This window comes from Ailuropoda melanoleuca, chromosome 1 (assembly GCF_002007445.2).
Source record: "Ailuropoda melanoleuca isolate Jingjing chromosome 1, ASM200744v2, whole genome shotgun sequence".
Taxonomy (NCBI): domain Eukaryota; kingdom Metazoa; phylum Chordata; class Mammalia; order Carnivora; family Ursidae; genus Ailuropoda; species Ailuropoda melanoleuca.
In genome coordinates this window covers 62292069-62319068 of record NC_048218.1, presented here as the reverse complement: position 1 = coordinate 62319068, position 27000 = coordinate 62292069, and the positions used below count along the sequence as shown (strand labels likewise).

At 36.7% G+C, this 27000-nt stretch overlaps 1 protein-coding gene across 5 annotated transcripts in view; it reads left to right on the top strand.

Annotated features, from left to right (window-relative positions):
- The window catches only part of GSK3B (glycogen synthase kinase 3 beta), a 200912-nt gene that overhangs the window by 69315 nt on the left and 104597 nt on the right, over positions 1-27000 (top strand). For 4 of the 5 annotated variants that reach the window (XM_034659097.1, XM_002915254.4, XM_034659089.1 and 1 more), the window contains exon 3: positions 20862-20945. The exons of the other annotated variant lie outside the window; for it this stretch is intronic. In XM_034659097.1, the coding sequence (XP_034514988.1) occupies positions 20862-20945 (84 nt within the window). The remainder of the gene's footprint in view (positions 1-20861; positions 20946-27000) is intronic. 5 annotated transcript variants of the gene reach the window in all.

Below are 27000 nucleotides of genomic sequence, written 5' to 3'. Positions count from 1 at the left end.
CCCTCCCCCTTCCCCTTCCCCTTCCCCTTCCCCTTTCCCTTTCCCTTTCCCTTTCCACATGTAAGTGAGTTTGTGCTTTTATTTCCATTGGCAATCTGAAGTTTTTAAGTTTGATGTGGTCTCATTTTTCTGTTTTTGCTTTTAGTTGCTTGTGCTTTTTGGTGTCCGCAAAAGAAGGAAATCCTGTCACTTGCCACAACAAGGTTGAGCCTTAAGGACATAGTGTGCTAAGTGAAATAAGCCAGTCACCAAAGGTTAAGTACATTGCCAACTCCAGTGTACTGAAGCTCTTCCCCTGTGTTTGCTTATAGGATTTTTATAGTTTTAGGTTTCATGTTTAGGTCTTTAATTCATTTTGAGTTAATTTTTGTGTGTGGTGGAGGTAAGGGTTCATCTTCATTCTTTTGCTTCTTGGTCCAGTTTTTCTAACACCCATATGCTTAAGAGACTGTCTTTCCCCCATTTTGTAGTCTTGGCACCATTGCTGAAAATTATTTGGCCATACATGAGGGTTTATTTCTGGTTTCTTCTGTTCAGTGGTCTATATATTTGTTTTTATGCTAGTTCCATACTGTCTTGATTACAGTTGGCTTGTAGTTTGTTTTTAAATCAAGAAGTATTAGACTTTAAACTTTATTCTTCTTTCTCAAGATTGTTTTGGCTATTTGGGGTCCCTTGAGATTCTGTATAAATTTTAGGATTTTATTTTTCTATTACTGCAAAAAATGCCATTGGAATTTTGATAGGGATTACATTGAATCTCTGTATGGCTTTGGGTAGTATGGACATTTTAATGTTACTAAGTCTTCTGAGCTACAAGCATGGGATGCCTTTCCATTTATTTCTATGTTCTTTGATTTCTTTTGGCAGTGTTTTATAGTTTCTGGTGTACAAGTCTTCTGCCTCCTTGGTTAGGTTTTTCTTAAGCACTGTATCCTTTTTGGCACTATAGTAAATGAGATTACTTTCTTTTTTGACTGGTCATCGTTAGTGTATCGAAGTACAACCAGTTTTTGTCCATTTTGTATCTGAAACTTTGCTGAAATTGTTTCTTCATTGTAACAGGCTTTAAAAAAAATCTTTAGGGTTTTCTATATATAAGATCATCTCCTCTGTGAACAGAGATAATTTTGCATCTTTTCCAGTTTGGATGCCTTTTGTTATTTATTTTTCTCATCTAATTGCTCTGGCTATTATTTCAAGTACTATGTTGAATAGTAGTGGCAAAAATGAGCATCCTTGCCTTGTTCCTCATTTTAAAGGAAAGCTTTCAATTTCAGTTTTTCACCAATGAATATGATGTGAAGGTGGGTTTTTCATCATATACAGCTTATTATATTGAGGCAATTTCCTTCTATTACTAGTTTGTTGAGCATTCTCATCATGAAAGAGTGTTGAGTTTTGTTAAATGCTTTTTCTGCATCAGTTGAGATGACCGTTGGTTTTCGTCCTTTATGTTGGTGATGTGGTGTGTTTACATTCATTGATATTTGTATGTAGAACCATCCTTGCGTTTCAGTTATAAACCTTTCCATTGCAAGTATAAAGTTTGGTTGTATAATCATTTGGTGTATAATCATTTCAGCATGCTGTTGTTTGGTTTGCTGGTATTTTGCTGATGATTTTTGTATCAATATTCATTAGGAATATTGGTCTGTAGTTTTCTCATTGTGCCCATCTTTTTATTTTATTATTTTATTTTTTTAAAGATTTTATTTATTTATTCGACAGAGATAGAGACAGCCAGCGAGAGAGGGAACACAAGCAGGGGGAGTGGGAGAGGAAGAAGCAGGCTCATAGCGGAGGAGCCTGATGTGGGGCTCGATCCCANTGCTGGGACCACGCCCTGAGCCGAAGGCAGACGCTTAACCGCTGTGCCACCCAGGCGCCCCCCATCCTTTTATTTTTAAAGTATATGTCTTTTATATAAATGGGTTCCTTGTAGATTATATATAGTTGGGTCTTTTTAAAATTCATTTCTGAATTAATTTTTATTTTTAAAATTGAGATATAATCGACATATGATGTCATGTAAGTTCTCTGTCATGTTAGTGTATTTAAGTCATTGATGTTCAAAGAGATTTTTGATATAGATGGAGCATATTTTTGCCATATTTGTTACTGTTTCTATTTGTTGTCCTTGTTTCTTGTTTTTTCTTCCTCTCTTTTTCTGCTTCATCTATTTTTTTTTTTTTTTTGTTAAAGATTTTTTATTTATTTATTCAACAGAGATAGAGACAGCCAGTGAGAGAGGGAACACAAGCAGGGGGAGTGGGAGAGGAAGAAGCAGGCTCATAGCAGAGGAGCCTGATGTGGGGCTCGATCTATAACGCCGGGATCACGCCCTGAGCCGAAGGCAGAAGCTTAACCGCTGTGCCACCCAGGCGCCCCCTGCTTCATCTATTTTTGAGCATTTTATATGATTCTATTTTTTCTCCTCTCTCACAGTATCTATTATACTGTTTTAAATTTTTTCAGTGGTTGTAGTTGAGTCTACAGTGTACATTTACACCTTTTTGAAGTGCACTTTCAAGTAACACTATACTCTCTCACAGATAGTGCACTTACTTTATGACAGAGTATTCCCAGTTTCTGCTTCCCATTCCATATAACACGGCTGTCATTATTTTCACTAATCCATAAACTATAATCACCAAATACATTATCTCTGTTATTATTTTGAACTGTTGCTGCTAGATCAATTAATTCTCTAATGCTCTTGCTTTCTTTACATAGATATAGATTTCTTACCTATGTCATTTTCCTTCTTTCTGATGAACTTTTTATTTTAACATTTCTTGGATGCCTGTCTACTGTTGACAAATTCTGTCAATTTTTGTTTTCTGAGAAAGTCTCAATTTCTCCCTCACATTTGAAAATAATTTTACTGGGTGCAGAATTCTAGATTGGTTGTTTTTTTTCTTCCAACATTTTAAACGTTTTACTTCACCCTGTTCTTGTTTGCATGACCTTCGAAAAGAACTTCAATGTTATTCTTACCTTTGCCTGTCTATGCGTAAGGTTTTTTTCCCCTCCTTTGGCTTCTTTCAAGATTTTTTCTTTGTCTTCGATATTTTGCATTTTGAATATCATATGCCTAGATACAGATTTTTTTTGGTATTAATCCTCTTTTATGTTTTTTGAGCTTCCTGCATATGTGGTTTGGTGTCTGATATTAATTTTGGGAAATTCTCATTTGTTGCTCCAGTACTTTTTCTGTTCCTTTTTCTCTTCTCCTTGTGGCATTCCCCTTATGCGTGTGTTACAACTTTTGTAATTGCCTCAATAGTTCTTGGACATTCTCTTTTTAATTTTTTTTCTCATTGCATTTCAGTGTTGGAAATTTCTATGGACATTTCTTTAGGCTTACTGATTGTCCCCTTGGCCATGTCCAGTGTATTGATCAGCCCATCAGAGGCATTGCTAATTTCTCTTACACTGGCTTTGACTTCTAGCATTTATTTTTAAATCTTTTTAAAGTTTCCATCTCTCTCAGCTTACATTACCCATCTGTTTTTGTGTGTTATCCAGTTTTTCCATTAGAGCTCTTAGTGTATTAATCAGTTGGCTTAAATTCCTAGTCTGATAATTTCAACATCCTCAATATGTTTCAGTGATTCTGATGCCTGCTATGTGTATTCACACTTCGATTTTTGTCTTTTAGTATTATTCGTAATTTTGTGTTAAAAGCTGGATATGATATATTCAGTAAACATTACTTAGGTAATAGACTTTTATTTTGAGTTTTTGTTTATCTGGCAGGAGTTAAACTGTGTTTGTTTGTTGTAGCTGTACATGTCAGAAGCTGCAATTTCCTCTGGTGTCTCTTATTTTTTCTCCTGTTGTTTTTGAATTTCCTGAGAGACTTCTTAAATAAATTCTGAGACGTGCATTTCTTTCCATTGTATTTCCCCATTATTATAGAGGAATCCTATTGATCTGGTGGTAAGGTGTGGCAGGAGAAAAAGTGTTCTGTAGTCTTAAAATCAGGTCTGAGTCTCTTAGTGATCTGTGCTGTGGGCTTGACCTTTATAAAGGCTTTTCAGTTTTTTGCCCTTCTTCCTCCCTCATGGGTGAGATAAGAAAGCTAGAGGGGGCTGAAGTTTTATATCTTCCTTCTTGCACATGGGAAAGCTAGATGAGGTTAGAATTGGGTATTTCCCTTTCCCCACTTTTAAGTTTAGACAAGGCTAGAGTTGGGTATTTCTTTCCCCCCAGTTCAGTTAGCTTTGGTAGAATAGTTTTCCTTGAGGGCAGGTGTTAAGAACAGAGTACTCTGTGCCTGTTTTATAAATGGCTACTTTTCCTCTCATCTGCTTCCAGCAGGTTTTTCCTAGATCTTCCACTGTGAGTATCTGGTAGAGCTCCTAGAGATAAAATTGAGAAAAGGATGGTGGGGCTCTCTCTAGAACTCTTAACTCCCAGACTTGTTCATAATGCTCCTATATCAATTACAGTTTTAAGTTTTCCTCTACTGGTACTAGCTCTGTAGGCAGTTTCTGCTCCTGGGCTTCTGTTCCAGTTAGCTGTGATTCTGTGTATCTACCTGTCTGTCTCTAGTTTTTAGGGCAATGGTTTGCCATGTGACCTCAGTTCTTTTGTGGATTTAAGAAGAGTTGTTGATTTTTCCGTTTGTTCAGCTCCTTTCTTGTTGTGAAGATGAGAGGAGTGACTCCCAAGCTCCTTACATACTAGACTGGAAACCAGAAGTACTTCCTTTGATTATTTTATTTGTCTTTTTATTGTTGAGTAGAGTTCTTTATTCTGGATACAGATCCCTTATCAGATAAATGGCTTACAAATGTTTTCTCCAGTGGGTAGGGCAGTCGGTAGAAGCCTTGTTGGTCATAGCACGGATTTTGGCTTTAAATCTCTTCAAAATGGGGAGCCACTGGAGGTTTTAAGCAGAGAAATCCCATTATCTATCTTATATATTTAAAGGTAAGATCACTCTGCCTGCTTTGTTGAATGTAGATGGAAGGTTAACAGAGGGAAGCCGAAAGACCATATAGCTGAGCAGAGGTATGTTGAAAGACTTACGCTAGAGAGGTGGTGAGAAATGATCATTTCTTCGAGATACACACACACACACCACACGTATTTTTATATTGAGATAATTGTAAATACAGCTGCAATTGTAAGAAATAATACAGAGATCCCATGTATCCTTTGCCCAGTTTCCCTCAGTGGTAACACCTTGCAAAATTATAGTTTAGTGTCACAACCAGGATATTGACATTAATACAATCCACCAGTCTTGTTGAGATTTCCCCAGTTGTACTCATTCGTGCGTGCGTGTGTTTGTGTGTACTTTTATACAGTTTTATTGCATATGTAGTTTTGTGTATTCACTAGAACAGTTCCTTCATCACAAGTATCCTCGTATTGCCCTTTTATAGCCATACCCATTTCTCTCCTTGCCATTCCTCCACTCTTAACCCCTAGTTTAAACCCTTGCAATAACCAGTAATCTGTTCCCCTTATCTATAATTTTGTTATTTCAAGAATGTTATATCAATGGATTCAAATACGGTATGTAACCTTTCAGGATTGGCTTTATTTGCTCAGCATAATTCTCTGGAGATTCATTAAAATTGTTGCATATATCAATAATTAGTTTTTTTCTTTTTCTGAGTAGTATTTCATAGTGTGGTATACTATGGTTTGTTTATCCATTCACCTGTTGAAAGGCATCTGGTAGCTATTCTGAATAATACGGCTATGAACATTCATTTATAGGTTTTTATGTGAACATAAATTTCCTTGTTAGTGGGGTAAATGCCTAAGAGTGCAATTTCTGGAATCTTGGGGATAGGCACACACACACACACACACTTTTAAGATTTTATTTTTATGTAATCTCTATACCCAAAGTGGGGCTCAAACTCAAAAGAGTCTCATGCTGTACTGGCCAAGCCAGCCATGTGCCCTTTGGATATATTTTGAAGGTGGAACCAACAGTATTTCTTGACAGATTGAGTGTGAGGTCAGAGAGAAAAAAGATTCAGGATTTGAAAATTTTTAACCTGCACAGTTGAAGAGTCAAATTGTCAATAATTGAGATAGGATATGGGTGGAGCAGGTTTAAGGAAGATCAGGAATTTTGCTCAGGACATGTCAAGTTGAGATGCATATTAGACACAGAAAAATTGACATGTAGTTAGTTGGCTGAAAGTTTCTGGAGTACACAGGAGAGATCTAGTGTATAAAATTGGGAGTCATCAGCCTTTAAAGTCCTGAGGCTGGAAGAGATGATTGAGGTAGCTGAAAAGAGGTTAAGACACCAAGTTCTGTCTACTCCATTGTTTAGAAAATAGATTAGGAAGAACTAGTAAAAGAGTGAATTTGGCTAGGGAGGAAGAGAAATTGTGGAGAAGGCATTTCAGAGAGTGACCAACTGATCATCTATTTTTGTGGAAGCCGTAATTATAGCAGATAGGCGTAATCCCTGTAGTAGCCTGAGATTTTAGTTGGGTTGTTTCTGGTGGTATAGGATGATATGTCTCCTTTCTAGTTTCTTCTTAGTGAGGAAAAAAAAGCGGTTTTGAGTTTTTGTTCATGTATTCAGAAAAGCTAATGGTCCCAGGGAGGACTTGCTAGTTAATACCCAACTTACTGTGTATGCTTTCATGAAAAACCTTTTAAATTTAATGAAGAAGTGTTCTTTATCTCTTCAAAACTCTCACATCATTTTTTTTTAACCTTTTAAAAATTTAATTATTTGACACACAGAGAGACAGAGAGAATACAAGCAAGGGGAGCAGCGGAGAGGGAGAGGGAGAAGCAGGCTCCCCACTGAGCAGGGAGCCGGATGCGGGGTTTGACCCCAGGACCCTGGGATCATGACGTAAGCTGAAGGCAGCCGCTTAACTGACTAGCCACCCAGGCACCCCCACATCATTTTTTTTTTTTTGATATCTCTAAAGGCACTTAACATTTTCTGTTATGTGGTATCATTATTTGATATTTGCATACTTTTCTTATTTTGAATTGTAAGTGCTTTCAATACTGAGGTCCTGCTATATTGTCACTGTATTCCTCAAGCATATAGTAAAAAATGAAGTTGATGGAATTGATTACATTTTGTTGTGGTAGTTAAAAGCATGGTCTTAGGACTCTGACACACCTGGTTTAAATCTTGTCCCTCCTCTTTGCCAGCAAATTCCTTAACCTCACTATGCCTTCACCCCTTTTCTAAGTGGGGATTGATGTTTTTGCCTAGTTAATTGGTTTGTGGAGAGGATTAAATGAAGTCAGAAAGATAAAGCTCTTAGCAGGGTTCCTGGCTCTTGATTTTCAGTAATCCTGTAGTTGTTGGCACCATCCTTGTTATGCTAATAATAGTATCTATTATATTGACTTTCAAAGATACAGAGTTAAAGCAGTGTTGCATTTAAGTTAGAGTTGACTTACATGCTCAGGCCTCTGAAAACTAAGCATTTAGGAATCCTCATTTTTATATTTACTTCAGTCCATATTAGCTGGCTGGGAATAGAAGTCCGTTAGGCTCTCAGGTGTCCCTTCTGTTGTTTCCCTTTCCTTTCCCCTTTCTGTGCTGGGCAAGTTGTTTGTGGGACTGATTGGGAAAATTTGCATGCATGAATCCTGTTTATTATTCCTATAAAATTGGGATTTCTTTGTAGAAAATTTTAAGTCTGCCTGAGCAGTGTGTATTTTATAAATGTAATTTATAATTTAGGTTTTTATTTATATACTATCTAATTATAGTAATGTAAAAAAAATGTTATTGTAAATTTCCAGAACGTTACTTGATATTAGTCCACTCTGTATATATGTATATAATATATATTTTTATGTATATCAATGTATATATATACTAAGTGTGAAAGAGATTGAATATATAAGGAACTTTCCTTGGCTTCTAGAGCAAGAGATGCCATCTAGAGATGGCAAACTGTGCACCTGTTGCCTATTTTGTAAATAAAGTTTTATTGGAACATAGGCACACCCATTCCTTTACATATTGTTGTTGACTGCTTTTCCACCACAACTGTAAAGTAATTGCAACAGAGACTATGGCCTGTAAGCCAAAGTATTTATAATCTGGCCCCTTATAGAAAATGTTTGCTGACCTTTATTCTAGGGTGTTATTTTGGTGGCTCATCTTTTACAGCCTTGCTCATTCTCAGTTTCTTGTATGATTCCTTTTCATCTGTCTGCCTACATGTTGATATTCTCCAGGATCTTCTTGGGAATCTCTTACCTGTCTTGGGGCTTTTGTGATACCACTGTCCAGGTTATACTGCCTGACCAGTTTATTAGTGTCCTTTATAGACTTCTTTGCTGCTGGAGACTCTGGCTGCTTATTTTTCCTATTTTACAGGCAATTTTATCTACTCCTGTGGCTTCAAGAACCATCTAAACCTCTTGCTTAGAGGATAAGATGAACATATCTGCTTGCTTTCTGGAGTTTTCCATTTCTGTGTCCTTCAGTCATTTCAATAAACGTGTCCCAAACTGAACTCATTCCTTTCCTCTTCCAAAACAGTGAACTCTACTGTCATGTTAATAGTCACATGAGTCAGAAGCTTGATAGTAATCACTCCCCTCCTTCCAGTTACCAAACCTATAGGAGCAGGTGGTCAAATAACTGTTGATCTGCCTCTCAGTTGATCTGTCGTTCTCTTCCTTCTGTCTTTACTTTTTCTCCTTCAATGCAGGTCCTAATTTAATTTATCTTCTCTTCCTTAAAAAAGATTTTTTTCATAACCAGCAATCTTCCCAAATCAAATCTCTTGCTTAGAGCAGATCAGTGGTTCTTTATGGCTTGTAGTATTCAAACTTTTTAGACTTTCCACTAGGCCCCTTTCCAGAATTTTTCAAGGTACAAATAAGCAAATTTTTCTTAGGTCCAATCCCCATTTACCTGTAGCACTTTCTGAGTGAGCTAGAGTTTTCACCTTGTATTGCAATTGTTGAGTTGGCTTACCCATTAGAATATGAAATCTTTAGGGGAGCCTGGGTGGCACAGCGGTTAAGCGTCTGCCTTCGGCTCAGGGTGTGATCCCGGCATTATGGGATTGAGCCCCACATCAGGCTCCTCCGCTATGAGCCTGCTTCTTCCTCTCCCGCTCCCCCTGCTTGTGTACCCTCTCTCACTGGCTGTCTTTATCTCTGTCAAATAAATAAAAATAAAATCTTTAAAAAAAAAAGAATATGAAATCTTTAAGGACTATGAATTTTTACACACTCAGAGTCCTGGCTCTGACGCATAGTTGGCTTCAAAATAATTGTTGTACACATGGAGTTATTTTGAGATGATATTCTAGCCAATTGTAGGGTCTCTGGGGGCATCTGAATTTATTGTGTAATCAAAGGTTTAGAGATGGATTAAACAATTTTTCAGTCCTAGTGTGATTAAAGGAAAGGGTGATGGAACTCTGGCTTTTATTTTTAAAGATTTTGTTTATTTTATTTGAGAGAAAGAGCTCGTGTGCGCATGCATAGAGAGAATGGGGGAGGGAGAGAATCTCAAGTAGACTCTGCTGCGTGTGAGCCCGACATGAGGCTCGATCTTATGACCTGAGATCATGACCTGAGCCAAAACCAAGAGTTGGACGTTTAACTGACTGAGCCACTCAGACATTCTTGGATAATCTTTTTTTGAAGAAGAAGATGTGTTTCGGAAAAACAGTCTTTAAAGCAAAACTTTTGAAGTCAGTCCTACTTTACTATATTTTATGAAAGTAGAGCTTTCTATGGTAGGAAAGATCTGGTAGAATGAAATTTGGTGAGGAAGAAAAGATGATAGCCATATGCTGCCTATCATACATCCACGGTATTATTAAGCTTGCTGGTTGTTACTTCACCTAAAAGTTAGCTTTTCCTTTACTGAGCTCGACATAAGGGTACATAAAGTACCCTTTTGGGAATCCCTTGACTTAGTGCTTCTGGAAGGTTTTTTTTTTTTTCCCCTTTTCTTGAAGTGTGAGGTGTCAAATGATGTAAAAATGAACATAGCCTCTGTCTATTTAGAGGAGGATATATGTTAATGACTATTGGTTAAACCAAAAGGATAACTTTTTCTTTAAATGTGGCTTTTAGGTTTTCTTATATCCGTGTGCTATTTATTCCATCTCGAGCAGTTATTTTGTTTTTTTAGATGGGAATGGTAAATAAGAATTTAGTTTACCTATAATTTTTTTTATCTTTTCTATATTGGAAAAATATTACCTTTATATAGACAGGTTGTTTTTCTACAATGGATTTTAAGTTTTTAATTATGATCATATAGTAAGAAATACATTTTACATTGCAACCCAGTGCACAGAAAAATAACAAATAAGTTTGGTTAAAAAGTCCATAATCTCGATATATTAAAGTTCTTATTCTTTTCTCTTCTCCTTACCACCCCCTTCTCAGTCCTGATTGTCTGAACCCACAATTTGGAAAATATGGGTCTATAGTAAGTTGTAAGGTAGAAGCAATTACAGAAACAGGGAATTTACTCTGTGAAAAACAAAGTAACCAGAGTATTGAGAGCTCTGTGGCTGATACAGGAAGATATAAAATTCAGCTTTTCCTGTTAAGCATTTATATAGTGAGTTAGTTGGACAAGTGCTGTGGGTGTGGGTGTGTATGTTTCTCAGGTATGTAATACCTGATTTCTATAAGGTACTTTTTGAGAAGTATTCTTTTATATAATGCCATTGAACTCTAGTTTGAAGAAGGAAAAAAAAAAAGAACTGAGAGAGTATTTAATAAATTCCAAAATATTTCTAGGTGCTGCAGGCATTTAGAGATCAGAGAAGATTGGTGAGTTGGAGCAGCTGGGGATGGCCTCGTGAAAGAGGTGGGAATTAAATAGGAACTTTAAAGATGGGTAGAATGTGTGTAGGTGGGAGGGAGGGTGCAAACATTCCAGTGATGGTGTGATCAGTGGCTTAGAATTGGAAATGAAATAATATAGTCAGAAAGAGTGAGAAGTGGAATCTAGTTATGATCACATTGGTTATGAATGGAAGATAAGATGAAGCTAATAAGAAGGAACTAGAATATGAAGTGATTTAGACTTTATCTGGTAGAACATGGGAAAATCTCTTAACTCTCAGAATTTACTTTGTCTGCTAATAACATTGCCACTCCAGATCTCTTTAGGTTGCTGTTTGCATGGTGTATCTTTTTCCATCCTTTCAAGCTGTTTGAATCTAAAGTATGTGTACTGTAGGGGCACCTGGGTGGCTCAGTCGTTGAGCGTCTGCCTTCGGCTCAGGGCGTGATCCCGGAGTCCTGGGATCGAGCCCCACATTGGGCTCCTCCGCTATGAGCCTGCTTCTTCCTCTCCCACTCCCCCTGCTTGTGTTCCCTCTCTCACTGGCTGTCTCTCTGTCAAATAAATAAATAAATAAATAAATAAATAAAATCTTCAAAAAAAAATAATAAAGTATGTGTATTGTAGAAAAAATGTAGCTGGAGTTTTCTTTCTTATCCAGTCTGACAATCTCTGCTTTTGATTGTGTGTTTAATTACATATTATGTAGTTTTTGTTATGATTGGAATTACCTCTGTCATGGTGCTCTTTATTTTGTTTCTCTCTCATGATGTTGTTCCTCTGCTCACATGTATTGCCTTCATTTTTCAAGGTACCATTGAAGGTCCAGGGTTGGGTTTTTTTTGTTTTGTTTTGTTTTTAGTAGTAGTACAAAAATTATTTTCTTAGTGGTAGCTTTAGGAATTACAGTGTACATTTCAGTTTATCAGTCTGCTGGTTATACTAACTTAATACCAGTAAAACATAGCACCCTTCCACCAATACAGCTACTTTTTTCCCGTCCCTCTTTTCCTACCATTATTGTCATGTGTGTTACATCTATTTATGTTATAAACCTAATAATATACTGTTATTGTAATTGCTTTATTTAATATGTGTATTTTATGAAATTAAGGGGAGAAAAGAAAAAATATATTTATACAGTCTTTATATTTTCTTAATTATATTTACCATTTCTGGTGCTCTCATTTCTCTTTGTAGATCACATTACCTCCTGATGTCATTTCTTTAATGCAAGTCTGAGAAACTTGCATTAGTATTTCTTAAAGTCAGGTCTTCTCCTGTAGAATATTCTCCACTTAAAAGTAAATCGGGAGGGGGGGCACCTGGGTGGTTCAGTTGGTTAAGGTCTGCCTTCAGCCCAGGTCATGATCCTGGGGTCCTGGGATCCATCCCCATGTTGTCCTGCTTCTTGCTCAGCGGGGAACCTGCTTCCCCCCTCCCTCTGCTGCTCCCCTGCTTGTGTGCATTCTCTCTCTCTCTTCCAAATAAATAAGATCTTTAAAAAAATAAAAACTGTTAATGTATTTTTCCTTTCACGTTGAAGAATAATTTTTCTGTATATAGCATTCTTGGTTGACAGGATTTTTAGTTGTTTTTTTTTTAAGATTTCATTTTTTCATTTGAGAGAGAGACAGAGACAGAGAGAACACAAGCAGGGGAGAGGCAGAGGGAGAGGGAGAAGCAGACTCCCCACTGAGCTGGGAGTCCAACATGGGGCTTGATCCCAGGACCTGGAGATCATGACCAGAGCCTAAGGCAGATGCTTAACCATCAGAGCCACCCAGGTGCCCCAGGATTTTTAAATTTTATTTTATCTTATTTTTTTGCCTTCTGGCCTTCATCAGTCTGATGATTAGTCAGCCGTTTATTGTATTATTTTTTCCATGTATGTTATAAACCATTTTTTGTTACTTCTTTCATGATTTTCTTCTTTATGGCTTCAGTTCAAAAGTGATGTGCCTAGATGTGAGTCACTTTGTATGTATCATACCTTTTGGGGTTCATTTTGCTTAGGGTTCATTAAGCTTTGTGGTCAGTAGATTAGTGTTTTTCATCAAATTTTGGGAGTTTTCAGCAGTTATTTCTTCAAATATTTTTTCTCTTCCTTTTTCTGTTTCCTCTTTTTTTGATGCTGCCTTTATATGTATGTTGGTAGGTGTGCTGTTATCCTACATTAGGCCTTTGAGGCCCTGTTCATTTTTCTGCAGTCTTTTTTTCCTTTTGTTCTTTCAATTGGATAATTTATTTCTCTGTTTTTAAGTTCACAGATTTTTTTTTAATTGTCATCTCAAATCTTATCTTGAGCCCATAGTGAATCTTTGGCCTTGTAACACTTTTCAACTCTAGTATTTCCAGGTTTAAAAAGTTAGTATCTCTTGAGGGGGTGCCTGGGTGGTGCAGTCGTTAAGTGTCTGTCTTCGGCTCAGGGCGTGATCCCAGCGTTATGGGATCGAGCCCCACGTCAGGTTCCTCCGCTATGAGCCTGCTTCTTCCTCTCCCACTCCCCCTGCTTGTGTTCCCTCTCTCACTGGCTGTCTCTCTCTGTCAAATAAATAAATAAATAAATAAATAAATAAATAAATCTTTTTTAAAAAAGGTATTTCTTTATTGAAATTTCCTACTTGTTAATTGTATTTTTCTTTGATTTTAATATACGATTTCCCTTAACTCTTTGAACATATTTATTCTATATTTTTAAAAAGTTTCCCATCTTTATTGAGATATGACTGATATATAATGTGTTTGTTTAAGGTGTGCAACATGTTCATTTGATGTATTTATATATTGCAAAATGATTACCACCATACCACTAACTAACATGTCACACCTTATAATTACCATTTCTTTTTGTGGTGAGAACATGTAAGATCTGCTCTTTTAGCAACTTTGAAATAAACGGTATGGTGTTATTAACTATAGTTGCCATAGTGTAGGTGAGATTCTCAGGACTTATTCATGTTATAACTAGAAGTTTGTATTCTGACCAACATCTCCCCTTTTCCGCACTCTTCAGCCCCTGGTAACAACCCTTCTTGTCTCTTTGTATGAGTTTGGATTTTTAGACTCCACGTATAAGTGATATACAGTATTTTGTCTTTTTCTGATTTATTTCACTTAGCATAATGACCTCAGGGTCCATCCATGTTGCAAATGTCAGGATGTCCTTCTGGCTGAGTGATATTCCTATCTGTCTATGTCACATTTTTTTTTATCCATTCATCTGTTGATGGACACTTAGGTTGCTTCCATGTCTTGGCTATTGTGAATGATGTGCAGTGAATATGAGAGTAAGGTGTCTCTTCAAGATAATGGTCAGATATATATACCCAGATATATACCCACTTCTGGGATATATATCCAGAAGTGTAATTGCTGGATCATGGTAGTTCTGTTTTTAATATTTTGAAGAACCTCCGTACTATTTTTCATAGTAGCTACATCAATTTAATTTCCTACCATCAGTACACAAGGGTTCCCTTTTCTCCACATCCTCACCACCACTTCATCTCTTATCTTTTTGATGATAGCCATTCTAACAGGTGTGAAGTGATATCACATTGTGGTTTTGATTTGTATTTCCTTGATGATTAGTGATGTTGAACACTTTTTCATTTACCTGTTGGGTATTTGTATGTGCTCTTTGGAAAAATGTCCGTTCGGGTCTTTGCACAGTTTTTAATTGGCTTATTTTTTTGCTGAGTTGTATGAATTCTTTATATATTTTGGATATTAACCCCCATTGCATATATGATTTGAAAATATTTTCTCACCATTACATAGGTTGCCTTTCATTTTGTAGATGGTTTTATTTGCTGTGCAAAAGCTTTTTAATTTGATGTAGTCCCACTTTTTAATTTTTGCTGTCAAATCTAAAATATCATTGCCAAGACCAATACCAGGAAGCTTATATACTCCCTATGTTTTCTTCTAGGAGTTTTGTGGTTTCAGGTCCTTATGTTTTTCAATAGAACAGCTACTTTGTATTCTTGTCTGCTAAATCCAACAGTTGTGTCTACCCAGAGTCACTTTCTATTAGCTGCTTTTTTTTTTTTTAACCTAAGAGTAGTTCAGCTCTTTCTTCTGTCTGTATGTCTCACATTTTCTTTTTTCTTTTCTTCCTTTTTAAAAAAAAATTTAATATTTTTACAGTTGGACATTTCAGATAATTGTAGCAACTCTGGATTCTGATTTTTTTTTTTTTTAATCTTCCTGAAGGTTGTTATTTTGGGATTTTCCTTTTTTTTCCTTTCTTTTTTTGTAACTTACCTGCATCTAATCTGTAGAATCTTTTACCTTCACATTTTGAATCCCCTAAATTCTGTGTTAATTTTTTTTATTCTAACTTTAATTTTTTAGCCTGATATTTTTCAGTGGCTGACTATGTCTGCATAGTTTAGTGGGCAGGCAGTTATTGGTTAGAGATTGTGTGCAAACATCTTGAATTTACAAGGCTTCCATCATTTTTTGATGATTCTGTACATGGGTGGGGGCGTCCATTTAAAATTTGGCCAATTTTAAGTTGGCCTCAGCTTTTACTTTCTCTGAGGCCCTATTGGGTTTCCCCTGCATAAGTGCACAGCTTTTCAGTCAGCCAGGAATATGTGGAGAGCTTATTTAGCTCTTCTGTGCATCTCATGTCCAGGATCTTCCTGTTAAATTTTTTAGTGTTCTGCCAAGTCTGTCATTTTCCTCAGCTGGGACTTTATATTCAGGGTAACAGAGCTGTGAGCTTTCTCACTTTGTTTCCTATCAGATATGCCATTTTTACTGCCAGTGCCACTGGACATGGATTTTTCTCTCTTTTCTAAATGATGATAGCTCCCTCTCCAGGCAAAATTCCTGGTTTTCGTGCCCAACCCTGCTGGGATAAAACTGCCTCAATCTCTGAGCTGGGCAGTGGTGGTTGGAGATGGAAGCATCCCCTGCCAAAAAGGCCACTTATCCCCATTATCCCACTTCTGGTGCTAGCAGCTTTTCAAGAGTAAATGCTACTTGATTTGTTGTCAGCTTTGATTTCCAGAGCCTTGAAATGGTGTTTTCTACAGTGTAGTCCTTTAAAAAAAAAAAAAAAGTTTATTTATTTTGAGAGAGGGGAAAGAGAGAGCTTGTGCCTGAATGTGTGGGTGGGGCAGAAGGAGGGAGAGTCTCTCAGGTGGACTCCCCACTGAGCGAGGAGCCCGACCCAGAGCTGGATCTCAGGACCCTGAGATTATGACCTGAACTGAGACTAAGAGTCAAACACTTAACCAATTAAGCCACCCAAGCACCCCTACAGTGTAGTCCTTTTTATAGGTCTTTTGAGGGGGAACGGATTTATCAATCTCTTTATTCCACTGTAGCTGGAAATACTGCCTTCTTTGAACTTTCTAACTTCTTACACCTTCCCCTGTGTCTTCCAAGCCCACCTTAATTCACTCTGGTCAGGCTTTTGATGCCACTGTTTACTGAAACCACTTTTGTAAGTCACTGGCATCCTGCATTTACCCTTTCCGATGATCAGTTTTCTATTTTCATCTTTTTTTTTTTTTAAGTTTTTATTTATTTATTTGACAGAGATAGAGATAGCCAGCGAGAGGGGGAACACAAGCAGGGGGAGTGGGAGAGGAAGAAGCAGGCTCATAGCAGAGGAGCCTGATGTGGGGCTTGATCCCATAACGCCAGGATCACGCCCTGAACCGAAGGCAGACGCTTAACCGCTGTGTCACCCAGGCACCCCTCTATTTTCATCTTAATCAGCCTTTCAGCACCTTTTGACATAAACGGTCACTGCCTTTTTCTGAAAACTTTTTTAAATTGGCTTTTAAGATAACCTTCTCTCCTATTTTTCGTCCTCCTTCATTACTTCTCTGTGCGATCCACTCCTTGTACCTCTGAATATTTATTTATGTATTCTGGTCTAAACTTCTTCCCTAGGTGATACCATTGGGTTCCCTTGCTTTAAGTTCTCTTTATGAAGATGACCCTCAGATGCGTATTTCCGGCTTCAACTTCTTCTACCTTGAGCCTCACAGTATTTGCACTTGGATGGCCAGTAAACATTTCACACTTAATAGATGAAAACAGAAGTCTTGAACCACTTTCTCCCATCAAATTTATTCTCTCAGTTTTTAGAATGATCTTTTTAAAAGGGTAAATCAGATTATGTCATTTTCCTGATCAAAATGACATTGGCTTTCCTTTACATTTAATATGAAACTCAGCTTCTTACCATGATTAAAAGAGTTTATAATTTTGGAAAACAGTGTGGAAGTCCCTTAAAAAGTTAAAAATTGAGCTACCTTGTGATCCAGCAATTGCACTACTGAATATTTACCCCAAAGATACAGACATAGTGAAGAGAAGGGCCATATGCACCCCTGATGTTCATAGCAGCATTGTCCACAATAGCTAAATTGTGGAAGGAGCCAAGATGCCCTTCAGCAGATGACTGGGTTAAGAAGATGTGGTCCATATATACAATGGNGTTAAGAAGATGTGGTCCATATATACAATGGAATATTACTCAGCCATCAGAAAGAACGATTACACAACATTTGCAGCAACATGGACGGGACTGGAGGAGATAATGCTAAGTGAAATAAGTCAAGCAGAGAAAGACAATTATCATATGGTTTCACTCATTTATGGAACATAAGAAATAGGAAGATCGGTAGGAGAAGGAAGGAAGAATGAAGCGGGGGGAAGAAGGGGGAATGAACATGAGAGACTGTGGACTCTGGGAAAGAAACTGAGGGCTTCAGAGGGGAGAGGAGTGGGGAATTGGGATAGACCCATGAAGGGTATTAAGGAGGGCACATATTGCATGGTGCACTGGGTATTATATGCAAATAATGAGTCATAGAATATTGCATCAAAAACTGGGGATGTACTGTACGGTGGCTAATATAACAAAATAAAAATTATTTTAAAAAAAAGAGTTTATAGACATACCCCCTGCCTACCTTTTCTGAACTTTTCTTCTCTTCCTTTACTCAGTGTGCCGCAATCACATTATTCTTCTAGTTTTTTCTTGAATATGTCATGTCCACCTCTAGCCACTTACATTTGGAGGTTCCTATAAACTGCAGTGCTCTTCCCCTGTATCTTCACATGGTTGTCATCATCCTGTCATTCAGATTTGTGTTCAGATCTTACCTCCTTTGTGAGGTGTTTTCTGACTTCCCTATTCAAAATATAGCTCCTTGTCTATATCATGCTCTATCTCTTTAAGGTATGTGAAAATAATACTGTTTCTTCCTCATTGTCCTCGATAGACTGTAAGTTTCGTGAAGATAGGAACTTAGTCTTGTTCACTGCCATATCCTTAACATTATGAATGATGCCTGGCGTAGAATAGGTGTACAATATTTGTAGAATAACAGTGTTTTCTATGGAATTAGTATTTCATTAGTGAATTAATAAAGAATGACTCAGAAACAATGGCTAGGCTTGTGATAGTTGTATATTTAAATGCAGTCAGGCATTAACTTTGCCTAATGTTGGCATGATTAATACTTATAAATGTTGCTCTGTGAAATTTATATTTTAGACCTTTTAGGGAATTTTAAGATGAGAAAATTTAAGACTTAAAAAGAATAGAATATGTCAAAAGAGTGTAAGGGTAGATGAATATTTAGGTCCATGTATTTGCTTCACTTATGCATTCTTTCTGGTAAAATATAGTATGCATAAACTTATATAACTTCTGTTATCTGAGAATTTAATAGTTCTCTTTTATAACTTGGTTAATGAGTCTGGAGAAAGAGCTTATTTTAATATAGTTGGCTATGTTGAAAAACAATCTTTATGTCTGTGTATCGTGAGAGCAGTGAGTCTTAGCTTACCAACAGTTCTTCCACAAAACTAGCTATATAGATCTGAACTGGCAAAGTATAGACATACTTCCAGACTTAGCATCAGTTTAAAATGCAAATAGACACAGTTTTGAAGTTGGTAGTTTTTTGTGTTCTCCCCTGTCACAGTTAAAACTCAGAATGTGACTTGAGTTATCTTTATTAAAGCAATTATACTGTACTGAGTTTTTGTTTATTGCTTCAGCTATAAACATTTTATAAAAAGTAATGGGATGAAAGATTGATGTTCTATAAAAGAATTTTTTTTATTTTTTAAAAAAGATTTACTTATTTGAGAGAGAGCACGAGTGGAGGGAAGGGCAGAGGGAGAGAGAGAATCCTTAAGCTGACTTCCCACTGAGTGCAGAGCCTGACGTGGGGCTCCATCCCAGTACCCTGAGATCATGACCTGAGCTGATACCAGGAGTCAGCTGTTTAACCAGCTGAGCCACCCAGGTGCCGCTATAAAAGAATTTTAAATATTACTGTACATGAACCCAGCTCTCAAGGTCAATTTAAAGGGATAGAGGAAAGTCCTTTCGAGTTTCCAGTTTCCCTGAGATGACATGCTAGAACAATTATAGAGACAGTTGGAAGTTTCTAGAGGAGGAGAAACGTTTGCATGTTTCTGGTACCATCTTCTAAAAACTGGAGCCCGCTCTGCTCTAGGACAGTTCTGCTTTTTAGGCTCCTCATCTGCTGTGCAACCCTCAACCCCTCTTTTTTTGGCCTCTTTTCTGACCATAAAGCATTTTTCCTTTCAGATTCCCAGGTATATAATTTTATGTTTTGTAGGTCTTCCAAAATTTTGAAATTTTATATTTCCTGTCCATATAGCTAGTACTTTGTAATATTTTCTCTGTGTTATGTAATTTGGCCTTTATTTACTGGACTTCTGATAGCCAAGTATACTTTTGGAATTTATCTTCTTTGTTAATATATACTCTGCACATTTATTATTTTTTATTTATTTTTTTTTATTTTTTAAAGGTTTTATTTATTTGACAGAGATAGAGACAGGCAGCGAGAGTGGGAACACAAGCAGGGGGAGTGGGAGAGGAAGAAGCAGGCTCCCAGCAGAGGAGCCTGATGTGGGGCTCGATCCCAGAACACCGGGATCACGCCCTGAGCCGAAGGCAGACGCTTAACCGCTGTGCCACCCAGGCGCCCCATACTCTGCACATTTATTACTGCAAAAACTTATGTTGTTAGGAAGTCATCGTATTATTTAATGCTTTCTTTTCACGAAGAATGATATAACTTTGAAATTCCCCAAAGGAAAAAATGATTTGTGTGGTCTGTAAATTTATGAGGACTGTACAATTTCTAGTATGCCATATTTTAACTTAGCAACTGAGCCCTTCTTATGGGCTCTCAGATTTTTTATTTTTTTTACCGTATCGTAGAAGATAGTACGGCTTGTAAGAGCTCTTTGTACCCAAATTCGTTTAGTGAGAAGTTTGATTTTTATTATAGTTGCGAAAGATTACAGTAGTAATAGCTCATTCCATATATCTCTTACATACTATACACACTGCTTCTCAAACAGTTAGTGGTGAAATATTAGTTTTAAAGATTTCCAGTTCATCGAAGACTGATGTTTTTGTAAAATATAATACAAATCAGTTACTAGAAAAGTGAAATTTAAAAAAATACAAAATATAGGCCCCATTCTAAAATTCACAGATATGAAATTATTATATCAAATTGCTATAAAACATTCTAAGTACTTATTCTCAATTTCTGTATTTATCTTATTTCAGAGTAGTAGAAAGTGGTAGACTAGTAACATAGACTAGTAACAAATAGGTTGCAGGTCAGCATTGGTCTATAGGCCATACTTTTTATTTTGTTTAAAATTTTTTTGTTATTTTTTTAATTTTTAAAAATTTTAATTGAACTATAGTGGACATATAATATTAAATTAATTTTAGGTGTACAATGTAGTGATTCAACAGTTATGAAATTACCATGATAAGTGTATTACAGTATTATAGACTATATTCCCTGTGCTTTACTTTTCATCCCCATGACTTATTTTACAGTCGGCAGTTTGTACCTCTTAATCCCCTTCACCTATTTTGCCCAGGCCCCTACTCCCTAGACCATACTTTTAGTAACATGTCCATAGCCTGCTCTTTGTAGTGTTTAATGTTATGAGATCTTAGAATCTTAGTCAATATGGTGAATAGCATTTATCCTTTAAAAAATATTTTCATGTGTTTCCTTTTCAGAACCGAGAGCTCCAAATCATGAGAAAGCTAGATCACTGTAACATAGTCCGATTGCGTTATTTCTTCTACTCAAGTGGTGAGAAGGTAGGTCTTGCAGAAAGTGTGTACTGAATATTGTGATAGATTTGTTATTCTTCTAAAAATAGTCATCATTCTCCACCCCCCCCACCCTAGCCCAACTAGCGGAACAGTTTTGCTAATTAAATGGAAGAATTCTAAAACACAGGCCATAGTGATTCTGAGCTCAAGATATAATAATTGAATATCATTAGTTATATCAGAAATTGTTTATGAAATAATAAAGGAAATGAATTTTTAAGAATTTTCTTTTTTTGGAATATTTGTCTTTAGTTCTTTATATATATATACATACATATTTTAAATCTTCTATATTCCTTATGTGCTTCTGGAGCCCCATGATAGTTCCACCTGTTTATTAGAGGTGGAAAATGATGTCATTTTAAGTGGAAGTATTGGAGGGAAAGGGGAAACAGGAAGACTTTAGTTAGGACCAGAGTGAGACTTAAACACAGGGAGGCAAGTTTAACCTATTTTTGGCAAGGGAAAAAGTTAGAAAGGTATAATATTACAGAGCTTGTTGTAAGTGGTCACTATTTATGATCATATTTAATTTTGTGAAAGCAAAAGATAATTAAAGGAGACTTTGTGCTGTGCATCCCCGTCCCTTTTTGTCTTTCTGTTCAGATGATGAAAGTAACTAATGTCATTGTGCTCACTGGAGTTTGGAAGCACAGAAAATCAGTTTCTTCTGTTTTACCTGCTTCTTTCTGCCTGCCTGTTCACTCTCCTGTCTTCCCAGATTCAATATTTTCCTTACATTTTTACTTCATTGGTTTGGGTGAGAAGACAGGGCAAATAATAAACCACTTAATCTTTTTGGCTGAACAAATATGACTTTGGATAAGTCCATTTGATATCTTGAACCTCAGACTTCTGGTATATACTATCTAAAGTTTCTAGATCCATAATTCCTCTTGATTTCTAAGCCTGGTATTCTTTTTACTTCATATAACTATTGCCCAGTGTACCAGTGTTTAACCATTTTCCATTAAATTTTATTTAGATTATTTCCTTACAAGTTCTCTTTTTCATGTCAGAGCCTGTAATATGGGAAGGTACCTATGTATTAAGCCATAATTGTGATATACTTCCTGTAGATACATAAATATTTGTGTGTGTTTGTGTCAGTCATAGCTAATGTTTTGGCAACCATAATTAGCAGATTGGCTCCTTAATGACTCTTGTTTCTCAGGTGCTTGTATTAGGGACTGTAAGCCCTTGTAAGTATTTGAGCACTTTTGTTTCTAAAGCAGGTTATGAGGTTCATGCTACCTTTTTTTTTTTTTTTTTAAGCCTAGCAAACTGCCTGTTATGTCTTTAATCTTATCTGTTTTGACATGTCTTTACTTTTCCCTGTCCCTTCCCAAATAAAATTATGGAACATCTGTTATGTTCACAGCACTCTTATAATGGAATTTTGCATCCTCATGACTTTTTGTTATTAGATGCTAGACACTATAATACCCCAGGGAGGAAAGTAAAGGTCAGAATTATTTGTTCCGTGAACCACTGGATTACATGGAGATTGGCTTGCAAAGGCCTCCTTACAAATCCCCTAAACATTTTATCATGATTACTTTATTTATATAGCTTTCCCTGTATAGGAGACACTGTTTTTAGTACTTTACAAACATTAACTCATTTAATGCTTACCAAGATAAAGAGAAGAAAAGGAAGAATGTCAAACTTTTGAATATAAGACTCTATTTGTGGCAGCATCAAAAGGTTTACTTATCTGGTTTTGGTCTGGTGAAAGCCTTGATCATAGTCTGCCCTCACCCTCACTTAATCCTGCCTTGGGAGTGACGGTGGACTGTTATCTGTGTAACCCAGAGGATGGATTTTCCTCCCTGCTGCTGTTCAGAGCTGCTTATTATCATAAATGGTCTACAGATACAGAGCAATTGAGAAGACATTAAGGGAGGTTAACCAGAAGGACACTGAACCTCTGTCTACTATGAAAAAGAAATGTACTTTCTAATGTTTTATTTATCTCAGAACTTTCTCTTGAGCTTTCTAAATTTTCCAAAGTGGAAAAAAAAATCCTCTTAATTTTGGATAGCTTTGTTAACAAAAAAAAAAATAGAAAGAAAGAAAATTGATATATTGCTGAAAATAACGATCCTTCCTTAACAAAAGAGAAAGGTTTTCTGAAGATATGCAGAAATACACAGGTTCAGGACCTCCCATAATCTTCTAGCCACCAAAAAAATGATCTCTTCTTGCCCTACTCATGGTCTCTACTTCTGTTCTTCTGAATTGTTCTGGCAGGGCTGACATCACTCAGGAGACCAGATAGTAAATTAATATGTCCCATATGTGAAGATGGGTTCAGCTCTCGAGTTGAGAGCTCAGGTTTGTAGTTACCTGTTCTAACTCTTATGAGTAGGTTACTGAGAATGAACTTAGAACTATGTTTTAGAAAAGGATCTAAATGTCTTAGGAAATTCTTACAAATCTTTAAAGATGATTTCTCTCTGAATATGACAGTCCTGTATTAGGTAGGCATTTTTCTAACAGAAGCATTATGTAGTGCCTATGTGTATATATTAGAAGAGTTTTGGGGGAAGAAATAATAGTTCAGGATGCCTCTGGGACATGCAAATAGAAATTCCCATTAGGTAGATACACGTATGATTTCATAGGTGGTAGTGGTGGCAGTGGGGAGTGCGGTGCTTAGTAGAGAAAGGATATTGACAAGATTGGGTTGATGGAGTTGTGTAGCCATGTGGTGGAGTTCTGGGAGGAGGAAGAAGGGATGTTTGAAACCAGGACAGTAAAGAGCCAGCACTAAGTATTGCTTGCTGATCCTGGGATGTGAGAACAGTCTCCATTTGGGAGAGCTGCAAAGAAGCCGGTGCCTTTGGGTGGGATCCAGGTTTTGTCTAGGGCAAAGTAGTAAAAACAACAAAAAACAATAACAAAAAAAACCTCTATGAAGAGACTGGGATTCAAAATTCCACGAAGAGTTTCTTTTCGGAGTGTCAGAGAGCTTAGGGGAATGTCCGGACAGGAAATCATTGGTAAGAACATGAGCCTAAAGGAGATGTGAGGCGGCAATTACGGGGATGATTTTAGAAATTGTAAGGAGGAGAAAGAGAAGAATTCAGTGTTTCAGGATTATAAGGGTGAAAGACTTGGTTGATGTATATGGGAATATTTCATAACTCTCTTATTGTCATCCTCATCTCTCCCTCTCTACCATTTTCTCAGTCTCTTCTATGTCTTTTGTCTCTGTTTACTTTCTGGTTTCTGCTTCTTTCACTCTGGGTTCTGGGTCTCTGTCTCTTGGTCTTTGGTGTTCTGTCCCTCTCTTTTGGTCTATGTCACCCCCTCAGATTTCTTTTCCCTCTTCAACTCTGGTATCTGTCTCTGTCTCTCTCTCTCGCTCTCTTGTTTACTTCCTATATGGATTTCAACCTCATCCTCTGGGTTTTCTGTACCCTTCTTTTATTGGGTTTCAACCCATTTTTCTTTGAATATCTGATCCTTCTGAGTCTTTGTATGAATTCTCATCTGTCCTGAGCGACCTTCATTCTCTTTCTTGGTGTTTCTTCTTTCTGAGCCCTTATTACTCCCTTTTTGGAAAATTTTAAAGAAGAAAAATTTTTCACTCACTATCCTGACTTTTGACTTCTACATTATCCATCAATCTATCTTATTTCATTTGTACATGTTTTACATAGTTGCATGAATAATTATTTATGACTTAGAAACTTTGAAGATCTCATAAAATTTTCCATTTTGCTTCATAGTACTTGTAGTTATTGGCTGTATAATATTCCATTGAGTTTTTGAACTGCATAATACTCCCTAACAATTCCCCCACTGTTATTTTTAATTTTAAAATGGTAGCTAAGCTACCCCAGGGCTTCATCATAATTTTTGTCTGTAAGCACTCTTCAGCTCTGGGTGAAGTAAGAGTAGGATTACTGCAATATTTGGCAAATATTTCCACTGACAACAGATTAACTGAAAGCTTATGTCTATTTTGAGGAACTTGTCTTTATTTTGCTCCACTCTGCCATTTTAAAGACTATTTTTCTTTAGGGTTTGTAAATAATCAGCTTTTAGCATGTAACTGGGGAAAGGACTAACCAGGGTAACTAAAAGAAGGGGGAATTAAGTCAGGACAGAGACCAGAGGTATGACCTAATTAGTCTTAGTCATAGTGTTCTGGTTTGAATTATTAGTGTTTGCTATAGTAACTAGAGCATCATGTAGTGAATTAGTATACTTTAGATTACCCAGTAGGTTTTAGTAACTCTGATTTAGTTCAGAAAAAGTAGCACTCTATCTCCTTGACCAGACAAAAAAGGGGATTTTTGAATGTTTGGAAAGTCTAGGCTTATGATACTTTTGTGAGTTCTGAGTTTGTGTGTTTTTTCAATATCAATATTTGAGTGTAGAAGCTCCTTTCCCCTAAACAAAATTTTATGAAGAACCCTATTCTATAAATAGAACAGATAGAAAGCAAAGTTGCTTTGATTGAAACTAGGGTATGGGACCAGCTGACATTGTCTTTGCTGAGTTGCACCTCACCTCTGTAGAACCCTAGGATTATGAAGGACGGATATAGTATGTAAACCACATTGTGTCTTTACAGGAGCCTCAAATTTTATTTAAATTAATTGGTTTTTTTTTTTTAAGAAAAATTTCTGTAAGTAACCTTACATGTGAAAATATTTTACCTGTGTTCATCATAGAATGATTACTTGAATAATAAAGAAATAGCCTTCCTTAAAAAAAACTCTCATCTACTTGCATGAGAGGCAGTTTAAATAGCAAGAGTGACAAGTTGATTTCATTCCTCATACCAACTTTGTTCTATTGATAGTAACTGTGTAGAGGGCTGTGTGCAGAAGCAGAAGATTCTACCACTGCTTCTGGGATCAGAGAGAACAATGCTGTGCTTGATTATGCCTGTTTGTCACTAGCCTTGGAGAGGAATGGGTAGAGGTGAATCTATTCTGAAAATTAAAGAGCTCTGGCTTTTGTAGCTTGGTTTACATCCCAGTTATGCCACTTGATAGCAGTATGACTAGGCAAGATACTTACCTTAGTAAGCCTTTTTCCCCTTGTCATCTGTACAGTAGGGATTTTGTAAGAAAAAAGTATAATAATGTTTAAGTGCTTTATCGTAGCACTTGGCATATAATTAACACTTAATAAACATTAACTTACTACTCTACAAATTGTTATTTAATAATAGCAAATATATATTGCACTTCCTATGCATCAGATATTGCTCTCAGCACTTTACATGTAATTATAACTCACTTAAAACTTATAGCCGCCCAGTGAAGAATGGGTACTGTTATTATCCCCCGTTTTATAGAAGAAACAGGCACTTGTAGTTAAGTAAGTACCTGAGAGTCATACAGCTACTGAGTGGCAAAGTTAGGAGTCTGGGCAGTCTTTCTCCAAGGTCTGTATAGTATGCTGTACTGTTTAGCATAGAATGTCTGTTTCTCCAGGAGCAGTGTATTAGAAATGTAACATTTAAAAATAACTCAGTAATTATTGCTAAACAAGGAGAGGTTGTACAGTGTCTACTTTGGAGAATTTTTAGAAAAGAATAAATAGCCTTTTGTTTTAGGACAATAATAGTAGTAGTAGTGATGATAATAGCCAAAATTTGCGTGACGCTTACTGTACACCAGGCATTAATCTGAACACTTAAACTCTTCTGTTTTTTTTTTTTTTGGAATAGCTTGTGAAGAATTGTTAATTCTTTATATGTTTGTTAGAATTTACCATTGAGGGGCGCCTGGGTGGCACAGCGGTTAAGCGTCTGCCTTCGGCTCAGGGCGTGATCCCGGCATTGTGGGATCGAGCCCCACATCAGGCTCCTCCTATGAGCCTGCTTCTTCCTCTTCCACTCTCCCTGCTTGTGTTCCCTCTCTCACTGGCTGTCTCTATCTCTGTCGAATAAATAAATAAAAAAAAATCTTTAAAAAAAAAAAAAGAATTTACCATTGAAACCGCCTGGTCCTAGACTACGTTTTTGTAAGTTTTTGATTACTGATTGGTACAGTCTCTCCTTATGTAGGTTCAT